Source organism: Myotis lucifugus, unplaced genomic scaffold (genome assembly GCF_000147115.1).
Source record: "Myotis lucifugus unplaced genomic scaffold, Myoluc2.0 scaffold_13, whole genome shotgun sequence".
Classification (NCBI taxonomy): Eukaryota; Metazoa; Chordata; class Mammalia; order Chiroptera; family Vespertilionidae; genus Myotis; species Myotis lucifugus.
In genome coordinates, this window is record NW_005871061.1 from 9,282,719 (window position 1) to 9,294,551 (window position 11,833).

An 11,833-nucleotide genomic window follows, 5' to 3' on the forward strand; every position below is an offset into this window, starting at 1 on the left:
ATCAACTCTCTCTATAGAAATGATGCTCATTTCAACTTTATATTATCTGTTAAGCAGGAAGTGATAGGCCTACAATTAAAGTAATAATGTATGGAGTAAAAAAGAGCAAGGATACTTTGTTTAATACATATTTGTTACTTATGACCATATTCTTATTAGAGATTGACTCTGAGTTTATTGTGGTGGTAGATATAGTCACAACTAGAAATAATTATGTCCTCATGTACACGGTAAATGAAAGGTAGAATAGTGTTTCATGTTATAGAATTTTTCATTCTCAGAATGAACAGTGATAGATTATTTTAAGTATAAAATTGAATATAGGCATAGCAGATGTTTAGGACTTTCTTAACTTAGTGACTAACAAGTCTCTAAAGTGTTTATATTGAAACACCTTTAATATCCAATATCTACTCTTGTAGAGAGAAAAAAGTTGATGTTATCATTGGTTCTATATATTTAGATTACATCTTGATGTTCAACCACTTGATTTCCCTTATTTTTTGGAGTTCCAAAAATAGAAGGTTAAAACATAATGATGGGGAAGCCATTTTGTTCTCAGTACTACATGCTTTATTTGAATTATGTACCCATACAAACCTTAATGTTCAAAATAGCTTTTCAAAATTTCTATTTTCTATTAATTTATTTCATATATTTATTCTCGTTCCTTGGTCTCTTTTCTTCATATTGGTTTATACCCATGTCTCTTCTCACATATACGGTATGCTCTTTTGTACCTATACACTTTTATGTATAGGAAACATATCTGGAGAAAATTATAATTATTGGAAATCAGAATATTTTGAGATATGTATAACCTTATCAAATTTTGTATTTCCTAAAATTATCAGGAAGCTGGATGTTCAATACATTTAAAGGTAATAAATTTAATTAAGTTCTCCATTTAGTATCAGCTTCATGATCCTTTTTAAGAATTCAACATCTTTGGATTTTATAAAATATAGCCTTTTATGCCTTTAGTATGGAGACCAAATCTGAATCTTTTTATAAACAGTAACATGCCATAAGGCATGTGTTTAGTACATCACTGAAAACCTAAAACCAACTACTCTGTATTGGAGTCAGGATCTCTTATTTCCTTAAAAATTAATTTTCTATGCTTTTTATGAGAAAAATAAACCTAAAATAATTTTCATGAATTGTAAAAATAATTTATAGATACACAAATAAATTAAATGAATAAAATAAAATGGCTGGTTATGTACATATAAATATATATATATGCAGATATAAAGAAAAAAAACCCTAGCTATGATTAAACAAAATGACCATGTTAAATTTCATAAATAGTTTTATTCAAAGTAGATATGATCACACATTTCAAATACTGTAAATGGATGTATATGGGCCTCCTAGATAATTTAGTATTTTTACCTTTTAAAAATGTGTAACGCATATTAACATTATTAAATAGCTGGTGTTATTATGGCTACAGTTGTTTGACTTGCAAACAATAAACCCATTTATACTTCAGGAAAAGAGAGGTATAACTTACTGGATTCAGGATCAGAGTTGCCATCCCCTTCAGTGCGGTTGTTGGGTGCAGAATGATCAAAGTACTCCTCCTGAAGATAACCAAGGGGCAGAGCATGGGATGCGCTGGGAAGATTGCCTGCATCATGGTCTCCCAGTCCGCCATCACTGCTGCTTTCCTGAGAGCCTTCTGGTAGGTGAAATGTGACACGCCGCTGGGACTGAAAGGAAGAAAGCAAATTACAGGATTTCAGCAATGATCTGAATAATTGCTTAATGCAGCCAATTTAGAAATACATTATTTCAACTATCTAGTGAAGTCACACTAACATTATGTTGATTTGGGAACAATTTCAGGCTTCTGTGAACCTGCTGCACCTGGCAACAGAGTTGCTTTCATTGTATTTTGAAACAAGGCACATCCAGATGCAGAATAAAGTCAACTTGCTCTAAAGCACGAAGCTGTCAGCCTTTATAGATACTCAAGCATATTGAAAATTCTGATAATCATTTCAACATTGATTTATTGAGTGCCTATTTGACAATAATTCATTTTTAAAACAATAAGCATGAATAAATACAACAAAATTTTATTGCTGTATCTATAAAATTCTGGTAAGCTAAAACAGTAAATACAAACAAATTTATTCAATCATGTAGGCTTAGAAAATTTAAAGTTCAAATCATCTTTTCAAATAAATTAGAGGCAATATTTTGAATTGGAACTCATTTAAATTGACGCTACACTCTAAAAAATAAGAACAATTACATGGTATGGATAACAGTTGATGGTGATTATAATAACAAAGCATAGGTATTATCTTAAATGGTAATTACAGCAGAACATAAAAAAATATATATGCCAAATATAAAGATGAAACATTCGGTCTCCAAAACAAAAGGCTCAAGACAACCAGTAATGGTGATGACTCCACCAGAAGTAGCAGTATTTTGTTTGCAGCATTGTTATATGTAGTAGCTAGTCTATAAAGATATCCTCTGCAATGGATATTCATATTTCTTCATATTCATACCCTATGTAGTACTCTACCACACCAAATATGGGAGGCCCTCTGTAACCAAACCTTGCAGCTTGTGTTTTGCTCCCTTGGAATACTCACTGTGGGGGAAACCAGCTGCATTGAAAGAAGTCTGACTACTAGGAGACTGCCATGCTATAAGGAAGCTCAAGATAGCTGTGTGGAAAGACTGCATAGAAAAGAAGTACAATAGACAGAGAGGCCCAGCTGTTCCAGCCACCGTAGTTCAGGTGCTAAATATGAATGTGAAGCACCCATTCTGTTCATTACAGTTTTGGGCCTCATTTGAGTCATCCCAGCCATCTCCAAACATTTCACTCATCCCATTTTAGTCACAAGCCATCGTGGAGCAGATAGTTATCTCTGCTGTGCACTACCCTAATTTTTGACCTAAAAAAATGTAATGTACAATTGTTTTTTGTTTTATGCTTCAAAGATTAGGAATAGTTTGCTATGTAACAATAGACCAACCAAAATACTTCACTACTAACAGTATGCAATATACATTTAAGAGATAATTATTTAAGAAATCTACACAAAGCAAAGTGAAATAAGCTAGTCAGAGAAAGAAAAATACCATATGATTTCACTTATATGTGGAATCCAATGAACACAATAAATAAACAAAATAGAAACAGATTCATTGATACAGAGAACAGACTGACAGCTGTCAAAAGGCAAGGGGGGCTGGATAAAATAGGTAAAAAAATTAAGCAAAAAAAAATACAACAACTTATAGACAGATAATAGTATGGTGATTGCCAGAGGGAAAAGGTAGTGAGAGGAGGTAGGAGAGGTTGAAGGGAGGATAAATGGTGATGGAAGGAGACTTGAATTGGAGTGGTGAACACACAATGCAATATACAGATGATATATTATAGAATTGTACACTTAAAACCTATGTAATTTTATTACCAATGCCACCACAATAAATTCAATAAAAATATAGGGATTAAAAATAATTTCCATGACAGAATGAGGATACTTTTGCAAATTCAGGTTTGACAGTCAGCAATCTCTTCAGATGGAGATATGAAAACATTTGAAGATTCTTGCTATAGACTGAATGTCTGCTGCCCCTCAAAATTCATATGTTGAAACCTAATACCCAACATTATGGTATTTAGAGGTGGGACTTTGTGGGGATGATTGGTCTTGAGATTGGAGTCTCCATACATGGGATTAGTGTCCTTATAAAAACAACACCAGAAAGCTCACGCTCCAACTTCTGCCATGTGAGGAAACAGCAAGCTAATTTTGTCAGGCCTGCAAAGTTGGATTTGACTGCTCTCTGTTTAAGAAGTCAAATGCTCATTTAGTTATAGGTTAAACCTCACTTAATTCCAAAAATTATTTTTAGTTGTTAAAATATTGTCATCCACTTCAATTAAAATATAAACACTTTTTACTCACAAACATTTTAAAAAAATAAGAACTAGAAAAATAGCATTTTAAAATGTCCAAAACACTACACTATAGATATTTATCTACAATTAACTATTGTCTATATCTTAAAGATAATACTTAACACAGATTTTAAAAATCATTGTATGTAAAGTAATCCAGTCTATCATTGACTAATTTATAATTGCTTGCATCAAGATGCATAACTGTTAAGAGATATTTTTATTTTCTATAAGACACAAGTAATATATTTCAAGTACATATACATATATGATGTACTATACATATGGTACATGGTTTGTATATATTGTGTGTTTAGTGTATGTGCATGTGAATGTAGTTTTACCATATACATTTTTAAAGTATTAGATCTAGATAAAAATAATCTATGAATAAGAAAATATTTTACTGCTGAGAAAATAATTAATCTGTAATTTAAAATATACTTGTTAAGCTTGGAGTCATACACCCTAGCAGAATTTAAATTGCCAGTGAATAGAAGGTAAAGTTGTGTCAAATGGTAGGAGTAGAGACTATATACCTTACTTTCTAATGTAAGGGGAATGGAGTTTTGTGTTCACCTGCTTGTCTATACACAAAACAAAACAGCAACAACAAAGACAATTTAAGTTAAAAAAATTATCCCATCCTAGGACACCTATACTAGTAGCTTAACTAAAAGCCCTTGCAAAAAAAATGCCATAGAATGTACCTGTAATTGGCCTGGATATGTACTCATCCTCAATCCTCTTGACCCTCATAAATGGAATCCCCTTAGGTGTAAATAACAGAATGGAAGGGTCTGTAAGGACTCCTTTTAGTGAACAAAACTGTTTTTGTCCCTTCTTAAATGTGCCAAAAATCACTACCAGAACCAGTACTGTGTTCTTGAAATGCAGTTCTTATATTTGACATTATCACATATATACCTTTGAGTTTTAAAAGCAAAACTGTCATATTAATAAACAATCCTATTTATGTTAGCTTTAACAAATATCAGAGGGCCTCAAGTGGAGATGAAGGAATGTTGACTGATCATTAATGGCTTATACCATTTTTAAATCATATATAAGTTCAGTGACATTAAGGATTTGACTTCTTTCTCATTCACAGTTTCAAAGTTTACAGTCTGAAACACTGTATTACCTATTTCTATAATCCATAGAATGCATTCAAATATCATTATTTAAATATAGGTATTCCATTTCTTTATTCAGTGGATTAGCAAGAGACTCTATATTTCCACATCTGTGAATAACTAGGCTGTCCATGAAATATTTTCTTCAGTTAAATTATTATAATTTAATTTTAAGGAATTGTTTTTACAAGCTCCTGAAAAATTAGCTTTTAATAAGAAAAAAACTGTTAACTATTTTTCCTATGGCTACTCTAATAATTCCTACTTAAGCTTGCATTTTGCAATTTGTGACACTTCCAGATGGAACAGAACATACAATAATGTTATGAACTGAACAATTTATGAATCCTTTATAGTAAATTTTGGAAAACTGGTTTAACTCATTTGCCCTTTACCTGTTAGTGGGTAAATCCTTTATCTCTGATGGTACCTTTCTTCTCAGATTCATTACATGAAGACATTCAAAATGCAGAGGTAATTTTTTTATCCAATATATTTAAAAATATTAACCATTACATGAAAATCATTCTCAAGTCTCTCAAAGAAAAGGATTAATAATATCCTTTTTTTCAAGTGTTGAAGATGATTGCTGTGCAATATAAAAGAGCTATTACACTAATGACCATGTCATAATGTGTCTGTTTGCAGTCCTTCAAGGAAGCTGTGGCATACAAATTAAACAATCTATTCACTGTAACAGTGACTTTATTGGATGGAAAAAAAAATCCTAGATCATTCCTGAATAAATGTCTTACTGAACGGCTAGTTATTTTTCTCCCAGTTGGAGAAAAATTCACGGGTGTCTTCCCCTTTAATCTAGATGCTACATGCCTTGTTTTTAACTCAAATCAATCAAAATCCCAGAAAATATGAATGTGTAGAAATAATATTGTTGTCACCTAGATGAATCATTTACAAGCAAATTATCAATTCCCAACATTCTTGTGTCAATTACAATACCTCAAGAAGGCATAATTCCATGTTAAGTATCAAATGAATATCCTTACATTTCCATATCATGATGTAAATGGCACCTTAGAAGGTAAAGCTGTCAGCAGAGAGGTTGCATGAAGACAGACCAGCCTGTGAATCTCATTATGGAATGCTTGAGTATCATGTTCCAGAGGGCTCATTAGAATTACCTGTCAAAGTGTTCAAACTAATCATACAACCTTGCACTCCCTCTGATGCCAATTCTAATACATCCTGACCCAGCCTACCTTGGATTCTATGCCATTGTCAGTAACTCTGAATAGAGACGGTAATCATAGGTGGGGTTACTACTTTTTCAGCATTACCATGTATGTGTAAGGTTGTTTTTGATTTATATGTAAAACATTCTCAATATCAAACTAGTAAGCATTTTTTTTAGCCTCTGAGTTCTCATGTATTATAATAATCGACAACTTCTTTCTGGATGCCAGAGGTTTGCATTTTTCCATGGGTACTGTCTCATCAAAATAATTTATAATATTCAATATATCATAAATTAAAATGTGAAAAAAATTAGAAACTCAACTTGAGATTTTTATGTGCATTATATGACCACCACATAAATCTCACTTATAGCTCATAATTTCCAGTGTAAAATCTCCCCGATGACATATTATATATTAGGTCTTTACTATTTAACCCTATGTTTCATTAAGCTTCCTACTTTTCCAATTCAAATAATCTTGCAAAACAGATCAGTTCATCTAATTGCTTTTTCACTGTTCCATTTCATAAAATTTGAATGGTATGTCTCATTTCTCATTTTCCCTTTCACATTTTGTTCCTGAAGATTTTACATTTTAAGGCTTTTTTAAAAAATACCCTAACCTATTATTAGCATGTGCAGAAAGTTCTTCATGTTGCTCAATTATTCCAGAATCAGATCTTTCCTTAGCTCTATTTTACTCTTAAATCTTTTATGGCACTTGGTGATTTAAAAAATATATATTATTTTATTTTATTAATTTTTGGCAAATAATGTAGGCTTATTTTTTAGAAAGAGGAAGGGAGAGAGAGAGAGAGAGAGAGAGAAGAGGTGAGAAACATCTATCAGGTGCGTCCTACAAGTGCCCTGATCAGAAATCAAATTCGCCACATTTTGGTGTACAGGAGGACACTCCAACCCACTGAGCCACACTATCCAGGGCCAGGCATATTTTTTTTAATGATAGAAGACTACATGGCATTACATGATGACATCTTTTTTGAGTCATGATTCATTTCAAAATGGAAGTATTCTACTTGTAGATAGGTAGGGTAAAGCTTCTGCTTTCCTGAATGTTGATTGTAAATTGGCGATTGCCAGAATTTTGTGAATTTTTAAATTAAATAGCATTATTACAAATGTTTGAGAAATTACAGTTGTGTAACTAGCAATTAAAATAAGACAAAGTGAAACTGAACATACTTTGAAACTGGCATGTGTCCAAAAGTGACATTAAGGAATATTAAAACCAGATATTAAACTAAAAGCAGATCATTACAATGGTCTGGAAGATAAAAGCCAAATATCAATTTAAAAAAAGAAAAAGAAGAAACATCTAAATTATTTTTGGTGCTAACCATATCTAGTTTTAGGGACTTACATTAAAATGAATAAATTATCATAGGACCTTCATTATCCAGAACCAGTCCTCTGGCAGCCTCAAACTATTCAAAAAACAGCAGTGCCAGGAGAAGTAAAAGGCATGCAAATTGCTAAAATACTTATCACTAAGTTCATGCTCAAAATCATATCTACCTTACTGTGTTTTAACAATTTGGGTTATCTTAGTCTTCAACGCAAAGTGTGTTTGAAGGGTTGGTAGCTGCTAGAAACAAAAACATAGACAGAGAGAGAAATTTCCACCAACTATCCCTAAATCTGCCTTCCGTAGATCCGTATAATAAGTGTGATTCTCCTTCTATATGACAAACCTCCCAGTGTCTGAAGATAATTAAACCTCACGTACTAATATTCCAATTCCATGTTAACATCCCATCCTAATTTGGCATGGTTTTCAGACCTTTTACCATCTTTCTACCCTTTTTCCTTTTTGCCCATGTAATTTATTTACATAATTAACAAAGTCAGATCTTGAGTATTCAATTCTTTATTGCTGGTGATATATGGTTTTGAGAGATGGTGGATTTATAGATCACATCGGATAAAAATAATTATTTTTATAATATTAGTCAATAGTTAACATTTCCTAGTTGTTAAATTACTTGAAAATTTATTTCTATGATAGAAGCCACAAGTTTTGTTTTGAACATTGCTTTGTCTCAGATGTTACTTCTTTATATTTGCAAAATATTTTTTTATCGTCATAGTTATACTGTCTGTTTAATTGATGCCTTTTAAACAAACCAAATGTCATTCAAGCAACAGATGGTTTTCGACTTAAATTATATAGGTTGGAATCATTATGCAATGTACAGTGAAAGAAAAAATCTTGGCATTGTCATTCATTGCATAAACACTTGGAAGAAAATATTCTCTTAATTAATGTTAAGAGAAATCAGAACAAAAATATGTGATGGCAGACAATAGTATGGTGTTTACAAGAGGGAAGAGGAGGTGGCAGAAAGGGAAGAGGGTCAAGGGAGTCAAATCTGTGGTGACAAACGGAGGCTAGACATTGGGTGGTGAGCACACAATGAAATATACAGATGATGTATTATAGAATTGTATACTTGAAACCTATATAATTTTATTAACCAATGTTACCTCCAATAAATTCAATTTTAAAAAATCAAAAATAAATAAAGCAATAAAATGGAAAAAGGTATGTGATAGTGATCAAATATCAGTTCAAAAACAATAACGACTAGCACATTTTTAAAATAAAGTTGAAGAGTGTGAACATCAGCTAGCGAGCTAATAATTTCTTCAGTGTGTTATACCAAACATTGCTTTAGACCCTTTAGATAGTACATATACCATGTTCAATTTCATCTTCTTTACCTAGTCCTCATCAGCACATCAAAAACAACTGCTATTCATGTAGAATGTGTCCCTTCTTGGACATGAATCTAAGATTAAAAGACTAATGTTTCCTTTGAAGTCTTCTTGCTTTTTTTTTAAGACTTGGATTTCTGTAATTCCTGTTAGTCATCAAAGAGCAAACTAATGTAGCTGTATCTTTCAACAACAATTACCAGTGATGAAAGGTAACAGCAAGCAATGTAGAGGTGAATATAGTTGAGAGTGGCAGGGAAACAAATTGCAAAGAATTAGTATCTGTAGCACTATTGTACACTTTTATTGTACAGCTTGCTATACAGATGTATTTTTCTAAAAGCAGTCCTCCCCCTTTTATTTTACATTCAAAAGAAGAATGGCCCTACACTCCAATAACCACACCCATTTATCCTACACACACACACACACACACACACACACACACACACACAAATGGTATTAAATAATCGTAAATTAACCTACAAGTTTAAAAAGTTTAACAATTCTATAATTATGCTATGAGCCCAGGAGGAAATTGGTATGACACTATCATTGTCATTGCTTTCAAAAGTTATATACATAAATTTCTTAAATATATCTAAACTGAGAATGAATGCAAAAATAAATTTAGTCTCCTAAATTAAAACTCTCAAATCAATCTTATATATTTAACTTAAATATATCATCTCAGCCTATGGTAATATTAATTTTGTTACCTTTCATTATATTTGGGACTTAGGGAGAAAAATGTGATTTTGATAAAATTGATAGCTAGCTAATGCAATCTGCTATCTAGTGTTTTTGAAAACACTAAATGTATACAAATAACTGGAGTTAATGTGTTAATCATATAAAGTCCTATGTTCCTCTCAAATATTCTCATTGGGTAGGTTTAAGGTACATGTCAGGTGTTGAGGTATATGAGCCCTGACCAATATTTCAGTGGGGGGGAAGGGAAAACAAGATTCAACAATTACATTTTCTAAATATTTTTAATAAGCAACTTCTTTGACAGTTTACAGTAAAGGAACCTCATAGAATAATGAAATTCTAATGTCAGATTCTAGTTGTAAAATTTTACAAATTTATGATTTTATAATTTTTATGCAATGGACATTTTCTTTTTGCAACAATATTCTATTTAATCCTGTCTGCTATCTTGACATTAATGGAAGGATGGATAAACAAAGACAACTCTGAATGAATCTACTGAAGGGAAGCTGAATTACAACCTGTATAAAATTAATAAACAGAAAACTCAAAGTGAAATAAGGAGGCCAGATAGGGGAGCACTATAATCAACTACAATGTACAAAAGGGGAAACTCATTGTTTGTAGTGGTCCTTCCCAACTTCCTTTTGCCCTCTAGCAAAGAGCTTTCTTTTCTTTGATTTAGGGGACTTGCACTTGTCTGATTATGGTTGCATGCAGCAGATTGCAATTCCTTGTTGTTCTCGAATCATCCCATTTTGGTGGAGAGCTATCTTGGCAACACATTTGGTAGGCCGTAGGAGGATCCAGAAAAGACCCTTGATATCTCTGAGGCTGGTGAGCAAACAGATGAGGCATCTACAGAACCTACTGAGCTTGCTGTTTACTTATCATCCCAGTAGTTTGAGGATAAGTTGAGGATAAGTTTCCTCCTGTACTCCAACTTCTATTCACTTTGCATTTTGAAGAGCTCCAGGCTCTATTCAGGATCTGTCCAAAAGTTTCTTACTTTTTGTCAAAGGCCCTGTTTTCTGCAAGTAATGGTTTTGGCTCTTCAGCCTTACTACCTTGGGATCAGGCTATTTCTTGAGACTGTGTTAATCTTTGGCCTTATTACCTTTGGAAACAAACCTTTCCTACTGAAACTGGCTGGCCTTCAATTTGGTTCTAAATCAAACTGTCTCATTGAAACTCCCAAAAGTCCTTATTTCTGAAGTTCATTCTACACTTTGGATTAAAGTATACAAATTGAAAAGGTTAGATACTTCAAAGTATAGTTGGTCATATTTTACAATTTTCAATAAATGTTATCTCTAGAGTTCTGATATTACTATTATATGTCAAAATAATGCCATTTAGTGATTTCCACTTATACCTTGATAATTCTTAAGTGAGTATTACATAGAATAATTATAATTGCACCTAGAAATTATATAGAATATAGTCTTAGGTGTCTGAAAATGTTTTTAATTTATATTCATCATTATTGTGTAAAGATCTGTTTTGAAAAGAATTATTCTGAACATTTTGTTTTCTGATTTTTTAAGAAAAATATGTTACTAATAAGTAAATGACATAGTAGTCATGAGTATTATGAGTAAGAACTGGTGGAACTTTAAGAAATGCCATCGGATAATGTTTAAATTTCTATATAATGTTAAACTTAAAGATATGGGCTGTAAAAAAGAAGGAACTCTTACAATTTGCAACGGCATGGATGGAGCTGGAGAGCATTATGCTAAGTGAAATAAGCCAGTCAATGAAGGAAAAATACCACATGATCTCACTCATTCATGGATAATAGAGACCATTATAAACTTTTGAACAATAATAGATACAGAGGCAGAGCTGCCTCACACAGATTGTCAAACTGCAGCGGGAAGGCCGGGGAGGGTTGGGGGGGCAGGAGGGAGGAGGGTAAGAGATCAACCGAAGGACTTGTATGCATGCATATAAGCATAACCAATGGACATAAGACACTGGGGGGTAGGGGAAGCCGGGGTATTGTCAAGGGCGGGGAAAAAAAAGGACACATATGTAATACCCTTCGTAATACTTTAAGCAATAAAAAAAAGATATGGGAACACTAAGGTATTGCTATAAATA

At 32.5% G+C, this 11,833-nt stretch overlaps 1 protein-coding gene across 6 annotated transcripts in view; it reads right to left on the reverse strand.

Moving 5' to 3' along the window:
• PCDH11X (protocadherin 11 X-linked) overlaps positions 1–11,833 on the reverse strand; it is an 814,523-nt gene that overhangs the window by 252,219 nt on the left and 550,471 nt on the right. For all 6 annotated transcript variants that reach the window (XM_006084704.3, XM_023750445.1, XM_023750444.1 and 3 more), the window contains one exon: positions 1,520–1,718. In XM_006084704.3, the coding sequence (XP_006084766.1) occupies positions 1,520–1,718 (199 nt within the window). The remainder of the gene's footprint in view (positions 1–1,519; positions 1,719–11,833) is intronic.